General features: G+C 30.8%; 1 protein-coding gene across 1 annotated transcript; it reads left to right on the top strand.

Moving 5' to 3' along the window:
• Positions 1–9,001: 9,001 nt before the first annotated feature.
• On the top strand, positions 9,002–12,754 carry LOC11419055 (WAT1-related protein At4g08300). The gene is made up of 7 exons (XM_003601005.4): positions 9,002–9,300; positions 9,540–9,602; positions 10,758–10,874; positions 11,289–11,535; positions 11,785–11,943; positions 12,057–12,208; positions 12,325–12,754. The coding sequence occupies exons 1-7, from the start codon at positions 9,083–9,085 to the stop codon at positions 12,551–12,553; spliced, it is 1,185 nt and encodes a 394-aa protein (XP_003601053.1). The 5' UTR covers positions 9,002–9,082; the 3' UTR covers positions 12,554–12,754.
• Positions 12,755–17,949: the final 5,195 nt, after the last annotated feature.

Here is a 17,949-nt window from a genome sequence, read left to right as displayed (position 1 = left end):
GACCTTTTACATATTTAAGCCATTAAATAATATTGTTAAGGTTCTCTAATAAAATTCATTTCAACAAAAAAGTTCTCTAATAAAGATATACATGTGCTCTCAACAATAGAAGTTACAAAATCGTGTTCATTGACTCTCTTGACTCTCCATCTCTCCCATTCTATAATCTTTGTCTAACAATTTCTAAAGTTTAGAAAGATATTGGAAGAGAGATAGAAAAATACTTTGAAAAGAGAGACGGAGAGAGTGAATCCAATTTCTAACATCTCTTATTTGAAGTCCAAAGTCTTCACAATGATCATCACTAATTTTTTGTACCCACTCCCATAATTGATTTAGTTGTTCATGTCCCAAAATAATGTTTTGATACATGAAATTCCCATTTAACCCGCTGAGTCATTCTTCTATTGCTTCAAGTTTATTCCACCGCTCTGTCCACACCAAAACATTTCCACACACCCTCCATCACAACCAGACCCATTCCAAACACACCATATTCATCCATAAAAACATCACCACCTTCATGTTTCAATTTCTTGCAAGAAGCTTCACGCATGAAACCTATTGGGAGACAATTATCCTAATAATAATATTAGTAATAATAATAATACTCCACATGACACTTGTCTAAAACTAAATTTGTAATAAAATGTCTAGTTTAATGAAGATGAGGTTGAGTTTTTATTCATATTTAGGGTAGAGGTGTTGTCTTAGGTTTAGTCATTAGCTGCGACCAATTACTCAAGCACTAAATATTTGTTTTTTTTAATTAAATATATGATATTTTCATTATGGTCTTTTCGGGAGCAACTCACAAAAAATCCAGAATGGTAATATCAAATATTTATAATTCTTAAAAGATAAATAATTAACGCTTAAATAAAATTGTACTGTGTCATGTCCACTTACGTTATTTGGTTATGTAAAACCTTTGGCATCATGTCTTACTTAAACATGGAAGTGTTAGAGAAGTACTATGTAAAACCATTGTTATCATTAATCTAATTGTTTCCAAGGTTCCGTGTGCGTGAAGGTATCTCACAAGGAATTATAACATATTAGTGAAGATGTAGACGTAGTGTTTAAAATATTGGTTTCATTGTGATGGAGGGTGTTTTGGTGTGAACCTAGAATTTTCTTAGAACAATAAAAGAAAGACAACAGTGGTTTAAATGAAAATTTCGTGTATTTTTTAGAAAATTATCTTGGAACATTAAACATTTTGCTTTTCGTGAGTAATTTTTTTTTTTTTAGGGATTTTTCGTGAGTAATATTTCGTGATATATTGCATGATATTCAACTTTTTAAATTGGAGAAGTTATTGCGGTTCGTTTGCGATCCATGGCCTGCTTTGAAAGAGAAAAAAAAGAAGAAAGTACTTAAGTTTTTATACCAACAAAAGATAAGGTGTATATGGTGGCCAAGGCACTTTCCTATATTAATTTTATTGAGTAAATAGTCAATTACCCCCTGAAATTGTAACTTTTGTAAAAAAAACTCCTGAATTTTGCAAAACATCAAAAACCCCTCTTAAAGTGTCAAGCGTCTGCCAATTACTCCCTCCATTAATTTCTTCCATCCAACATGCTGATGTGGCCGTTAACTGCCACATGGTCAGAAAAGTCATGCCACATCATAGGGGGGCAATTGACTATATATATATATATATATATATATATATATATATTTTATTTTTTTGAAAAAAATCTGATTTTTTTTTCTTTTCATAATTAACATTTGTGTCACCCACTGACCATGCAAATACTCCCCTGAAATTAAACGTTTATGTGCAAATATCCCCCTCAAATTTAAAATTTATGTAGAAAATATTCCCTCAAATTTATAACTTATATGCAAACATCATTTCCAAATGTAAAAGTTATATGCAAATTACACCATGAATCATAAAATTTTAATGATTAAGTAAAACTTATTCTTAATCTATAATTTCATATATCTCTGATAACAATAAAAAAGAAAAAAAAAATCACATCTTTAAAATAAAAAAATTATAAAAATCACAATTTCAATCACACCATAAAAATTATGCATTGATTACATGATGCTGAAAACAAGTCTACAAGCAAAGTTTAAAATGAAAATGGTCATCAATGATGATATTCATACATCCTAGTTAATGTATTTAAATACATAAACTTAAGTCTGCATTTAACAACTTAAAACTAACATGGGAACAGAGATGCATATGCATCAAAATGTTGTGTTTTGAGAGCAAATAATTGCAGATCCTACAGAAAAAACAATTAACAAGGATCTGACCAAGACAATATATATATATATATATATATATATATATATATGAAGGTAAATTTGGTAATTATGGCAAAGTGTAATTACAGCGAGAAGTTAAATTTTCTCCAAGAGAAAAAGTGTAATGGCCATAATTTGTCATCAACTCACTAGGGGGAGAACCATTTCGAGCAACACCCTTAACAGATAGAGAACTGGTGTTGTGTTCCGAGCGAACCCCTGAAGGAGCATAACTTGAAATATTCCCAAGCTCTTGGCCAAAAAACAATTCTACCTGAGTCTACACACAACCATCCATTCATGCACCAATAACCTCTCCCCCTTTGTTTTATTTTAAAGATGTAATTTTTTTTTCTTTTTTATTGTTATTAGAGATATAGTAAATTATATATTAAGAATAAGTTTTACTTTACCATTAAAGTTTTATGATTCAAGGTGTAATTTGCATATAACTTTTACATTTAGAGAGGATATTTGCATATAAAAAATTTCAGGGGGGCATTTGCAAGGTAGGTGGGTGATACAAATGTTAATTATGAAAAGAAAAAAAAAACATATTTTTTTCAATAAAAAAAAATAAAAAAATATATATATAATCAATTACCCCCTATGACGTGGCATGACTTTTCTGACCATGTGGCAGTGCCACGTGGCAGTTAACGACCACATCAGCTTGTTGGATGGAGGAAATTAACGGAGGAGGGTAATTGACAGACGCTTGAAAATTTCATGGGAGTTTTTGACGTTTTGCAAAATTCAGGGAGGTTTTTGACGAAAATTACAATTTTAGGGAGGTAGTTGACTATTTACTCTAATTTTATCTTTATCAAAGTAAACATATGCATTGTAACTTGTTAGGTATCAACGTTCCAATCAGTTTTTCCCCTAATAAAAAATCGTTCCAACGAGGGAAAAAAAAACATTCCAATGAGTCAAATTTAAATTTATCGACATTTTTGTTTTCCTTCTCTATCAATGTGTCAAATTAAAATTCAATGGACCGTTAAAAAACAATACATGTAGTCATCTGATTGCCGGTGTCTTTATGAACGTTTTGATATACGAGGTGTATGAGTTTTTTTTTTTTTTATGTTCCGCATATATACGGCATCATTTGTTATATTGTTTTTGTCTTGAATGTTTCTGTTCGTCTTCTGCTGAGACTTGATTATTAAAAAATTATTGTTCAAAAAAAAAAAAAGGAAAAAAAAGCGTATATTAAATTTCAGATATTTGGAAAATGGATGACTTATGATAGGGCCAAGGTGAGTGTGGCTTTAACGACCTATGGTGACCAGTGATAAATCTGTAGGGTCTGTTTGGTAAAAATAAATTATAAAGTAAATGATATTTTTTTTTTTTTTTTAGGGAAAGTAGATGATAGCTTAAACATTTATTTGAAATTAACAAGATGTCGCATCTAGTCAATATCAATTTTCACCAACGTTAATTTTTCTTAATTCATTTCTATTCTACACCGTAAAATTTCGAGGCAAATATTTTAAACGGAAATAAACCATTGTTAGCCGAAATAGAATAAAGAGTCATGCTAACAAATTTCTTATTTAAGAAATTCATAAAGATGAATTTTGTATCATAAATCTAAGTGTAAAATGTTTTTTAAAGTAATCAAGTGATTGATTTTAAGTGGTTAATAAGTTTCATGAAGGACGAATCATTCGGGAGAATCGGAGTTTGATTCCTATGTAAAACAATATTTTATCAAACTTTAATTACCTTTCGATCAAACTTCAGATTATTAAAGCTTATTTTCCTAGAAACTCGGGTTAGTGCACAAAAATAATTAATAATTAGATCAACGGTTTTCTAAAAAAAAACATATGAGCACTTGTTAACATTTTCCTAAAATAAAAGGAAAATGTTTGATAGATATAATAGATTGATGATGTAATAAAAATTTAGAAAATAAAATGTGGAATAAGTATAGAAGAGTAACTTGTCAAAAAAAAGTGTAGAAGAGTAAGGGGAGTTTAAATATCATTGATGAAAATAAATAGTTTGGAATGGGTAAAGCCCAAATAAATCAACACAAAAGAACAATAATAAAACAATAACTAACTAAAAAATTTGACAGTTGCTGATTTCACACCCATTGTTTCTTATAAAAATATGGAAATGACTAAAAAACTTAACGGTAGTTAACTATAGTCGATTTTTCTAGTTATAAGTCAGCGGTAATTAATTATCACTGAAGTGTTTTTGATTATTTCCATGTGTTTCTAGAAAATGATGGATGTGGAGATAAGCAATTGCCAAAAATCCTAGTCAAAACATAAGGACTAGCGACTGTGTTAGCAACGTTATGCATGAAGATTTGTGTTACTGATTTTTCAGTGGGAGTGATGATGATTTGTAGAAGATGGTGAGAATGGAGGTGGTGGTGAATATGACTCGAGTTCTATGAATCTCTACATTTTTCTCCTCTCTTCTTTTTTCGGTTCACCTCTTATTTTAGCCTCCTCTTTTACTCATGTCTCTATTTCTTATATAGATGAAAGTCCTTTCTTATATTATTGTTGATGCTTAATATTCAATCGTCACAATCTCAAAGCACATGTTTTGGTGCAGAAAAATAGGTTAAAACAATTCCTCTTTCAAGTAATAAAGATTGATTTTCACCTCTCCTTCCTAAAGCGTGTTTGTTTTGTGTGATGGCTTAGCTTGTGCCAATGCATGGAGTGGTTAAGCAGGTCTAATGCAAGCTGTTATATTGCCCAAAAAAAGCATTCATGCAGCAAAATGTATAAAGAGTAGTTTGCATTTCTCATTTTAATTAAATGACAAGACTTAAGTACATTTCTTTATTTATTTTTTGTGTAGTTCTTGAAATAAAATACTCATAACTATCGATGATTATTCAAATCCACATATTTCTCAAAATTATTATAAGCATAAAAGTAAATTTTATGTGAAAAACTGCACAAAAAGCTCTTAAAAAATACATTTAAGTTTGGTCCATAATTGAAATAGATAGAACCTATGAACCATGCTATTGTCTCTTTTCTTAATCATTTTGTTAATTTTTTGAAGAAAATGGCCAAGACATAAAAATGGGCTTAAATTATGTAAACCTAGGTGTAAATTGCACGATGAATCTTGACTAAAATAATGCATGATGAATATTTTTTATTTTAGTGTTAAAAATTGAATTAGCCGGATAAAATAGAACAATAATATTTATACAGCCGATAAAAACAAAATTGCTACTATAAAAAATCAATGCTAATGCATAGATTAGATAGATGAATGAATTATAACACAATGGTTGATTAATGCATCATTTTAATTATATAGGTTGGGTTGTTCAACTGATTTGAACTAACAATTAAAAAGTTGGAGTTCGTGTTCAAGTTCTGACAAGAAGAAAAAAATAACATAACAATTAAATACAAACATTTTTTATTAAAAAAAATGCATCATTTTAATTCAACTACTATAATAATCTTATGTCTTTGTGAGCCTAGTTCAGATGGTATGGACAATGTGTAAGGTCTGGGGTTCAAACCCCGACCACAAAAAAAAACTATAATTAATCTTACACCAAAAAAAAATCTATTATAGTTCATCTACTGTCGTGTTTCAAGTTTAACTTATAGCAATATATGCATATGATCACCCCTTAGAATTATCCACTCAGTCAATAAAGGTTGACTTAGTTAATAAAGAGTTGACTCGTTGCAAGATCGTAAGTTCAACTTCTACCAACATAAGGATCTTGTAAGTAATTACGTTAACGTTAGTTGAACCTTGAGATATGCCATGATACTAGTGAGTCTAGGAAACCCAACTCATCTAACTCTTGTTTCTTCAATATTGATGTCATTTAACTCTTTTTTTTTTTACAAAAACAAAATGATATTCATTCATTCAAATCGAGAGATTACATCATTCAACACCGCTAAAAACGTAAAGGATGAATCTGCGAACAAACTCACAACATCCAGGTTAATAGCATATAATGGCATAATGCCTACAAAAATATATGATGAAATTAAAGTGATCGGAATATTCATTGCCTCCGGATCTGCAACGTTGACGCCCAAATCTTTGATTGAACAATCAATCTTTCAATATGAATCAAATGAACACCGCACGAAGACGGGAAATCAAACAACGCCACACAAGACGACGAACAACAAATCACCACACTTAGATGATGAAATTACAAAGAAAAAAAACCTAGATCTATGTGAAAATCACTTATTTAGATTGAAATAAAGAGAAAATGATGAAGAGGGGTATTTCAGGTCAAGAATTGACCCAAAACCACCCCCTCAATGAAGAAATTGTAAGAGAAAATCTAGAGAGAGAAAACTAGGGCCGGCTTGTTGGAGAGGGATGATTTCATGTCATTTAACTCTTGTTTCTTCAATTTCACCACTATATTATTAAATTTAGTGGTCAATATGTACACAAACCTTGTCTATTACCATTTCTTTTGCCACGACATCCTCACAATTCTCCATTTGATGGGTGAGTGTCCCCAATCTTGTGAAGTCATCATACACCTTTTAATCATTCTTCATTTCCATCAACTTTTACTATCTTCTGAAAGCTTGAAGTTTTACCTTCTTGTCTTTTTCATCACCTCCATATAGCTTTTCAATAAGATATCCTAAGCATTCTTGGAATTTGATGATTTTGCAATTTTGTCAAATACCTTTACATCAACACATTGATGAATAAGAAATAAAGGCTTGCTCTCTTTCTTCTTGGCATCCTAATGTAGGGAGAGGCTCCACATTATTGGTTGCTTTGTTCATACGCATCATGAACAACAAAGATCGCCCTCATTTGTCTAAACCATCTATCCCAATTCTTGCCATCAAGAATGAGAAGATTAGCGTGAGAAAAACATTTCCAGCCATGATTGATCACTGAATCTTTCTCACTGCAGAAAGATTAAGCCCCTTGGATCGTATTTGCTCTATGATACAAGGACTATGTGGGATATAAAACCAACAATATACACTAATTGATATTAAAGAATATTTTGAAAAGAAGAAGATTTAGAGAGACTTATTATTGACATGCAAGTTACTAAATTGATTGATTACAATAATGTATCAACACTTTTTAGGGTCTTGTTAACGAGTGCTCTTAGGACACTCTAGGACACTCTATAAGGTTTTTCAATTAAAAAATTATATTTTGAAAAAAGTTAACATTTCAATTTCCGATGCATTGAATGCATAATTTTTCATAAAAATTTATTATTTAAAGTCTTTTGTTAACATTTCCCTACTTTTTATTGGTGAGATTGCAACAAACTAACCTAATTTATCGTAAAACCAGTAAAATCATTAGTTAAAAGATAGCTAACTCCTAAATTATACAACAAACATGTAACCTACACCACAAAGTTACAATTAACTACATATTGGTTTGAATTACATCTAATATATAGCACATATCTTTTTTTTTTTTTTTTGACGAAATACAGCACATATCTATTACATGTATCTAAATCTTTACGGACAAAAATTAGGGACGGAAATCGGAAGGGTAGTAAATTTTGTAATATTGATTGATATAATTACCACACTCCGACAAGATTTTAGCATGAGATTCTATTTCTGTAGGTTCAATTCAATAAGAGTTACTATCATAGACAATCTTAGGTGGCAATACATTCTTTGACATTCACACAAAAAATAGATATATAGTTACATGGATCCAACACAAGCACACTTTTTCTTTCATCTCCTCTTCTTTCTTCCTAATACTTGGAGTGCATAAAGATGGCATCTATTATCCAAGGAATTGACTTAGGGTATTGTTATTAGTTATTAGGCCCCTAGAGAAATGATAACGTTTTACTCATTCGTATCTTTAAAAATGGTGTCCACATGTACAACACCCACTCTTACTTAACAGCACAAAGGAACAAAATTGCTTGCGTCATGACAAAGCACTAAACGTAAATTCCATTTGATGGTCAACGAAATCAAACATCTCCTACTTCCCATAAATTAAGCAAACACAAAATAAAGTGAAATTACAATAAGAGTACAATAAATTTTATTTTTATATAGAGATGCATATAATATCTTCCTCACTTTAACATTGATTCTATAATATCAACCGATTTGAAGTGGACCAAGATCGACGGTCGGAGTTGTAGTGACACGATGAAGGATGGTGGCATCCCCTTGATAAGAATGGTGTACATGCAAACACTTAGATAATCAGTTGTTTTTTGTGATTAGAAAATTGTGTACCTTTATCCACACTACACAATGAAAATGGATTAGTCATTGAGTTGTATTCGGTATAATTTGCAAATTAACATTTCATTTCCATCATGTGATGCCAGTGAGATCATCAAATTTACTATGGTGTGCCGTCAGTGCAACTTCATATTGTGTTCCTTTGTGATCTAATCTGTAGTTGATTGGGTTTAAATCCATTCCAAAACACAAACAAAGATTGGGTAAAGCGGAAGGGGTTAGACTTTCAAAACATGGTGAATCAATATTGTGTAGGAAAAAACATTGATTCCATAATAAACATAAAATCAGATTCTAGTAATTGATCGGAATATGGGCTTGTTTTGGAAAATGGATAAGGGAATCTCTAAGGTGAAAAATTGAGGTGAGAGAGTTAGTGCCATTAATTAAGTGCCGGTGTTGTGTGAAACTGGGGCTTCTCTTTTTTAAATAATTAGCTTTTTTGGCCTATATAAAGCCTATTTTGCATTTTGATGGTCACCCACAAACTCACAATTCACATAAACATATAGTTTTGTGTGTGTGTCAAGCACGGTACTTTCATAGCTCAAAAGAGATCAATGGAGGACCAAAATGCTAATGGTAAGTTGAACAAAGGAGCACTGCTTCGAAAGATTAAACCATATCTTGCTATATTATCCCTTCAATTTGGTTACTCGGGGATGTACATCATTACTATGGTTTCTTTCAAACATGGTATGAGCCATTGGATTCTCTCCGTGTACCGTCATGTTGTGGCCGCAATTATAATTACTCCTTTCGCTCTTGTGCTCGAAAGGTACCTTCCTCGATCATTTTCTTCCTCTTTTTGTGTCTCTTTCAATGATGTTGAATTATTGATAGAGATTAGAATCGGACAAAATGAAATTAGTCTTTAATATTTAATTTTAATATACCGATTTTTTTTCATATACAATTTTTTTCTAGAGTTCAACTTTTTTTAGTATTTGTGTAGCTACTATATACTTTGTCTTCATAAGCTTAACAAGATTTTGTTTTAATTATTTATCTTTACAGAAAAACAAGGCCAAAGATGACTCTCCCCATCTTCCTGAGGATAGTGGCACTTGGTTTCCTTGAGTAAGGCTCTTCTGGATATTTCCACCTATGATATATTCGAAGTATCGAATCATATACATTTAGTTATGTTTATTAGTATCTTCATGATCATGAGTTGAGCACTGATAATATTTTCTGAAGTACACATGCATGCATGCATGCATAAGTAGCTATCTCTACAATATTCCTAATATATATTTTTATCTATTTGAATTACCATAAAATTCATATTCTTTCTTGTTTGGGTGAAGGAAATCAAAAAGATTCATAGGAAATTAAAACACTAAAATATAACTAACTTTATTTTTGAACTCTTTGTTTTTTATTTCAAAATATTTTGCTTGTTCTTGCACTTTTTTCACTGATTTACTGGATAATCGCAAATTAGAGTTTAATACATTTATTATAACTTAAAAAAAGATTTAACACTTTTCGATGAATAAAAAAAATTAACTAGAACCTCACTCTTTTTTTTTTTTTTTTGTAAAAAAACTAGAACCTACTTAACCAAGCCTAAAAGCAAATAGAAATGAATTATTGTCAAACAATGACACTTCATATAGCCCTCCCTTTTCTAGCGGACTCATCATTTTGTATCAAGTGACCCACCACCACAAAAATCATAAGAATCATAAGGACGAAATGTGTGATTTCATTTCTTAGGACAATATATGGTTTTATGAGGCATTGGGTCTTCTAACTCTATTGCACCGGTACAATGAATTTCACTGCACCCGTGCATAGAGTATAGAGATCCAAACTCTACAAGTTACACAATCAATTAAACTAGAGTGAAATTATTGTTGATTAATAAGTTGTGTAATAATCACTATATTAAAAGCTCGTTATTAGTATCACTTCAATTTATATATATTTGTCAAATTATCGAGTCACTTTATATATTATATTAAAGTTTTGGATTGAGATATGATGATATAATTTTTTTCAGATTTTGGTTAAAGGATAAAGATTTCCCTGATAACTGTTTAGCAGTCCCCATGAAGTAGGAGCAATTTTTTTATTTATTTAGTAAAAGGAACAAGTTATAGGACAAGTAGTTTTTTCAGATACAATAGTATAAACATTTTTTTATAGCTAGGTTTTGTTTTTTTGCATGAGATTGAAATTGAAGTCAAATAGTTATTAATATTTTTTGTTGTTGATAAAATGAAACAGGCCAGTGCTAGATCAAAACTTGTACAACATGGGAATGAAGATGACATCAACAACGTTTGCATCTGCCACTGTTAATGTCCTTCCAGCTATTACTTTTATAATGGCTCTCACTTTCAGGTAAAAGCTTCAATCAATTCACCATGAAAACAAAAACAAAAACTAATGTGCTTACGCAAATGAAAAAAAGCTAGCTAGAATTGTGTTACTGGAAAAAATAATTGGAATCCGACAATTTGGAACCATGGGGCCATATTTATTAGTGGACGAATTTTTGTCCCTTACAACTAGTTTGTCACACTTTGCAAGGTTCATCTTTAAATCAAATTAAAGCATGATTTAACATTGTCCAAACTAGAATTAAGATAAGCAACACATAATTTTCAATTTATGCATATCTAATCAGATTCCTCTATTTTTCTAATCTTTTATCTACTTTTTAAGATTTATTCTTCATTATTATTCCAATGAATCTTTTATTTTATAATATTTATTCTAATAAATCTTATGACATGGTAATTAATATATTATTAGGTTAGAGTCAGTGAACTGGAGAAAATTTCACAGCGTAGCCAAAGTAATTGGAACGGTTGTAACCGTTTCAGGAGCTATGGTTATGACTTTGTACAAAGGCCCTGCCTATCAAATCATAAAGGGAGGAGGAGCCATCAACCACCACGCCTCCGCCACAACCGACCAACCATCTGAGCAAAATTGGTTGATGGGCACAGTAATGCTTATATCAAGTTGTTGTAGTTGGGCTGGATTCTTTATTTTACAAGTAAGCATAACCAATTAATCAAACATCAATATACATATTCTTTATTACTTTATAAAATATATTATTTTGCACGGTACATCAGTTGTGGTGACCGTTAGATATAGTGAGAGATTTTTTTTCTTCTTATAACGGTCACCATAATTGTTGGACCGTGCTGCTTCTCAAGAGATTCATTTTTTAAGAAATGGGTCATTCTAATTAGTGTTAATAAACTACTAATTAACTTGTGTTGCTACTTTGTGGGATTAGTCATTCACTTTGAAGAAGTATCCAGCAGAGCTATCACTAACAGCATGGATTTGCTTGATGGGTATTATTGAGGGTTCAATTGCATCACTTATATTTGAAAGAGACATGAGTGTGTGGGTCATAGGTTGGGACTCAAGGCTTCTTGCTTGTGTTTATTCAGTGAGTCTACCTTTATTTATTTACTTAGTGAATCATAATTAATTTCTAAAATGATTTCAATTCAACAAAGTAATTTTCACTCAACATTAAATTTGTGATAAATATATAACCAGGGTGTTATATGCTCTGGAATGGCATATTATGTACAAGGAGTTGTAACTAGAGAACGTGGACCAGTTTTTGTAACATCTTTTAGTCCACTATGTATGATTATCACTGCTGCATTGGGTTCTCTTGTCTTAGCTGAACAAGTTCATCTTGGAAGGTAACAAAAATTAGTGATAAAAAAAATAATTATAAGTTTCTAATTTAATTAAAGACGTATCATGTTTTTTTATATTGGTGCTAATCGATTTTTTGTATTTCTTTTTCATTTTATAGTATATTTGGAGCTATTATCATCGTTATTGGTCTTTACACTGTGGTATGGGGCAAAAGCAAAGATCGTCGTGAAAGTGCAGATGAAATAGGAAAAGGTGAAAGCAAAGATCAATTGCCAATCAAGAATGGTACAAAATCAGGATCAGAAATTTTTGATGGCATTGAGATTAATGTTCCAGCTGAAAAATTGAAAAAAGGAGAAGCAAAAAATGTTCCAACACAAGCATGATGATGAAGTTTTTATAAGAATAAGAATAGTTTATATATCAATTTTTCCTATCTGCTAGAGGTTATGAAAGATTTTCTGCGGTGTGAAAATCTATTTCAATTTACCTTCCTAAGTGGTTTTACTTTTATTTTGTAACCTTAACTTTTTCTGTTCTCAAAGTATAATGTTATGAATCAAATAATGCAATAATTTAATGCTTTAGTCTTTGTTTTTGTCCTTTCTAATACTTTTGATTTATTATAATTTTTTATTTGCATGTTGAGCTACTTATCTTATGATATGTGCTTTTTAACCAAAGATTCTAAATGTAAACTAAAATAAACAGTGCTACTGAACTTAGGAATCTATTCCTTAAAAAAATCACAAAAGTCAAACATATCTACCACGATATTGTAATGGAAAACCAACTCCTAACAGGGGATTATCGTTAAAAAAAATATCTCTCTCCAATTAAATAGCATTGCTCTTTAATTGTACCTCCAATACACACTTTTTTTTTTTGAAGAAACCTCCAATACACACTCTAATGTGGTATTTATTTTAATTTTTTGAGTCTCGTTAACCATTGTCCATTGTCCGTTAAGAAACTAAAAGTGGAATGAAAAGAAATGATTTGTATTGAAAAGAGCAATAATTCAACTTTTAAAATATAGAATACACAATTTTCAAGAATTTTTTTTCTTTTTTAACTCCTTAACCAGTACTCCTAAGGCACCGGTTAACATTTCCCTAATTTTTTTATATCAATGCATAGTGTGATTCATCTGATTTGGTAGCATTGGGTTCGTGTGAGAGCGATCGGATCATCTTATCCTCTCCTCGTGCACTATGCTGCCATTTTATGTTTTTATCTCTCTTATATTCACGATTTCTTTTTAAACTTTTGGTTTCTCTCACCTCACTCACAAAATCACAGTTGCATACTTGCCCCGTAACAAGCAATCCAAACTTGTAGTGGCAAAAAACGATTACGTTGAAACCCAACCAACCGTAAGAATTTGACGAGGATAAACAAATAGAGAAAATATGGAAACCAACCACCACACAAAAATGTAATGAAAGACAAGTTTAAAAAATTTATGTCACAAATTTTTTGTAGAAAATTCTATAATTGTAGAAAACTACCGTCACATAGACTTCTCTCCCACAATCTCAATATATTTACACACTCTCCAAGGCAAATATAATTACATCCGACAACACTCAAACAATATTACAAGAGAAAATAAGAAAGTTAGATATAAGTTTAAAATGTTTCCTATTAGTATTTTGTAATGAAGAACTATAACCAATATATATAGTGTTGACGTCTCTCTTTATTTACCCTACATGGCAATGTGAGACTCAAGATATCTTTATAAACTTCAAACAATCTCCATCTTGGCTAAAATCTATACATATTTCTTCAATTTTCATTGCATACACCGACGGTCATAGTTCAAAAGAATTATCATATTCCAGTATATGGAGAGTGTATTCACTTGGTGTCAAACCACTCCAAGATTATATTTTAACATGTCAAAGAGCATGCTGAAAAATTATGGTGCAACACCATGCATGTTGTCAAAATTGATTCTTTTTTTATGTAGAAGAATGGTCTAAAACCGTCAAAACACCACATCTTCACTAAAAACTTAAAGACATTAAGTATATAAATCACATATCTTGTGTGTGTGTCATTTAACTCATTTATAATTAATGTGAGACTAACCACTCATACGATCCCAAAATATTAATATAAAGCTTGTGGGATACTTTGTGTAGCCGTGTAAATGCATTTTTTATTTTTTAATTATTCCGGAATATGGACTTAGGTATACCAATGGCACAACATCCCACTAAAATTTAGTAAAAGAAAATAGCAATTATTCACCCATTTTATATGCATTCATTATCTTTCACGTTTTGTCTGCCTATATATATTTCTAACTTTGCTTGCAAGTTGCAAGGGGATAAGAAGATCACAGCACATTTGTTAGAATTTAATGATTGATCATGACAATGATCCTACTATGCCATGCATGAGGGGTCATTCTTTAGCTATATTTGCAAAATATTCTACTATTTTTTGGTACAAAATATTATAGGATTTTAAATGTGGTTTGTGTGTCATAAGCTCACTAACGAATTATCAGTTAGCCAAAGAGCACTACAAACGTGAAGGAATCTAGACAAGAAGAATCAAATTCAGATTCCTTTGAATCTTATACTTTTGTCACAAAGATCCCCTGCTAAGGACCTACAAGTTACACCCAACAAGGCAATGTTCCTACCAAGTCAATAATGATGAATAGTACATAATCATATGCATATACACATATAATCAAAACCTTAATTGAGGACTTGTTTTATTGTTTAGCCATATTGATTAAGTATAATATATATGATGCATGCTTTATGATAAAGCTTCTCTCAAGTTTAATTGCACTTTTTCACGTGAGATATTCGTACATGAATCATTATATACTTGTGTTTACGAACAACCAATCAAAAATCTCTTTAGATTAAAATAATACTAGTAATTATGCAAAATGAAAACAATCTAGTACTACTACAGTATAAAATGATTATAATGATAATTGTTGATTAGTGGTGTTTATATACAATATCCTAATACTCATTTCCACTTTATGTTTGTGTGTTGCTTTCCCAATGTGATTGGTAGTAGGTGATTACATTAATCACATTATTATTACCAACTTCCCTTGTTAACGCAAAGACCAACCATTTTTATTCTGTATGTTGTTTCCATGTCATCCCCAACTTGTTTGTGTTCCATTAGAAGTCGGCAAAGTAAGACATGTACACATACATACATAGAGTTAGGGATATCGGTACAATGATAAGGCTACTAAAGCCCTCGCATTAAGCTTCCCAACAAAACAAAAACATTTTTCCTTAGATATTATAAACAAAAAGGCTTCATATATAGACTAAAAATGCCTCATATATTAAAATTTGTTTTAGACCTCTTCTACAAATAAAATTTATTGGACAGTTCCTAAATCTCAGCTTTCGTGTCATTATAGGATTCTTATTAGGAAGTCATTGAGAGAATAAGAAACAACAATGAACTTATGATTCAAAACCACCAAGAGATTGAGACAGTACCCTACCACCCAATACCTTAAAACATTTGAAATATGAGTTACATCTCTTATATATCTTGTATTCGGTCCATTAATAATTGATGTGGGTTACATCTTCTTTCTATTACCTTGTTTTGTCTCATGATTTTACTTTAATATTTTCATATCCTCGAATTAGGGTTAGGGTTTACAGTGTTATATTTAAATATCACGGTCAACATTACAACATTTCTCATCAACGTACCGTCCATCCCTCCCCACTTGTCAATATAAGCCACACTAGCTAGCTGAGCATGAAAATGATCTCCATTCCACATGAATATGAAATTTTACAACAATCCCAAAAGTTAAGATCAAACATTGAACTATCTTGCATTTACGTTACGTGGCTTTTGAAATGCTCCAACACCTTTATGTTGATACAAATTACGTCATAGAATCACCTGTTAAATTGGAGAGATGGGGATAGAGTTTTTGAACAGTACTCTACAAGATTTTAAGTACTCTTAGCTTGTAGTATCTTTTTGGAATCTCTTGCAAAATCATAATATTGCTTTGCAATTGCAAGTGGTGCTTATGTCATGAAATATAATTCATTTCGTCTCATCATAGAATGGAATAATAGCACAATGAAGAGAATCAAATTCCATTACATTCGGCACAACTTACACAAATAGTACCTTATCACTGCTTAACATCACGAGGCAGAATATGATATATGTACAATCAGTGGCTGATCCCAAAATTCCTTTCTTTAAAGACATTAAAATAGTTTAATATTTGTCCATAAGTACTAGCTTAATTGGCAAAAATGTCGAAATTGCTATGTCAGACACCATGACCGGGGTTCGAATCCCGGTACCTCCACTTGTGTGTGTGTGAGTTTATAATGGCTTTACCATTTCGTCTATCTATAAAAAAAAAGTTTAATATTTTTACGTAATAAAATTTTACAAGTTTTTACAAAATATAAATTTTTATGTGTACAAAATTTGAAAAATCTAAAGCTCTATAAGTTACAATAAATTGTGGTGCATTTTTAAATTTTATAAATGTTATGTGTTTTTTTGTTATAAATATTATTAAAACTATTTCTTGTAAAATTGTACATTGACATTCTATATGATCCATTAGATTCCTTTTTTGTCATGCCCCACTGCTATTTTCAATAGATTGAACACCAATATTATGCAAAGATATAGTTTGTATTCCGTAAGAGACACCACATAAAATATATATATATATATATATTATGCAAAGTAGCTTTATAGGGACTAAAAGTTAAAGGAAAATTTTAGAGGGACTAAAACGAAAAGTTGATATATTTATAGGGACCAAAAACATATTTAACCCTAGATTCTAACATATAAATTGTTGTGGCCAAAAATGGTGGATAGTTGGAGTTTTTTTTTGGTTTCACATTTATCAACTTCATTCTCCATTAGTGCTACTTTTTTTTTTTTTGAGGGATGCTACTTTTCTTGAATGTCCCTATAAAGCTAGGGTTAGTAATCGTGATACACTAATATTTGCCATATATTTGCCGTCCAAAGTTATCTAGCTAGTTCAACACATCATTGCCAAGTTTTCCTGTTTGGGAATTCCTCTTAGGACTAGTGGTCGACAATCATTTTTCAACTTCAATTTGATCCATTTGATGCTAGAAAGCGAATTATATTGTTTCCAAGTTATGTGATTTATAGTGACTGGTAGGTCCAAATTTCATAGCTAGCACTTATCAAATTTGCTAACACTTCTTCTATCGCTATTGCTTCCACCCTTTATTTAAAACTTTCCTATTCAACAAAGTCTTAAATTAGTAACATGTGGGATTTATTATTTAGAATGTCTTTTATTATTCTTTTTACGTAACGGAAGTACAATTAATAAAGTAAGGAAAGCAAAACATAGTCTAGGGGAAACCGAACTTCTCTAAGATTGCTACCACAATTTAAAAGATGGGATGTAACAAAAAAAAAGATGGGATAGTGCGTCACGCTATACACACTTAACACTCTGACTATGAGAGATGATATTTGTACAATTATTTTGTAATAATTTTTGGACAATTCTCTCTCATATTTTAATTATGTTTGTTGTATATGTCTTAAAATCTCAAGTCTAGATTAAGCTTATCTTACGGCTCGGATGTTCAAAAAAAGTAATAAAGTGATAAACAAAGATCGTTCCCACAAAAATTGGTTGTGTTCTTAACCTCAACATTTTCTAAGTAAATAATCCACAAGGATTGGTCCTTTATTTTATTCGTGATTTTAGTCTCTCATTTCTAAATTAATCCACGATTTT

The sequence above is a fragment of the Medicago truncatula genome, chromosome 3 (genome assembly GCF_003473485.1).
Source record: "Medicago truncatula cultivar Jemalong A17 chromosome 3, MtrunA17r5.0-ANR, whole genome shotgun sequence".
NCBI classification, from domain to species: Eukaryota; Viridiplantae; Streptophyta; class Magnoliopsida; order Fabales; family Fabaceae; genus Medicago; species Medicago truncatula.
This window is presented reverse-complemented; position numbering and strand designations above follow the sequence as displayed.

Coding starts and splice junctions, on each gene's coding strand:
- LOC11419055 (XM_003601005.4), top strand. CDS start 9,083: ATGGAGGACCAAAATGCTAATGGTAAGTTGAACAAAGGAGCACTGCTT. Junction 9,603..10,757: donor GTGGCACTTGGTTTCCTTGA/GTAAGGCTCTTC, acceptor AAAATGAAACAG/GCCAGTGCTAGATCAAAACT. Junction 11,944..12,056: donor TTCTTGCTTGTGTTTATTCA/GTGAGTCTACCT, acceptor ATATATAACCAG/GGTGTTATATGCTCTGGAAT.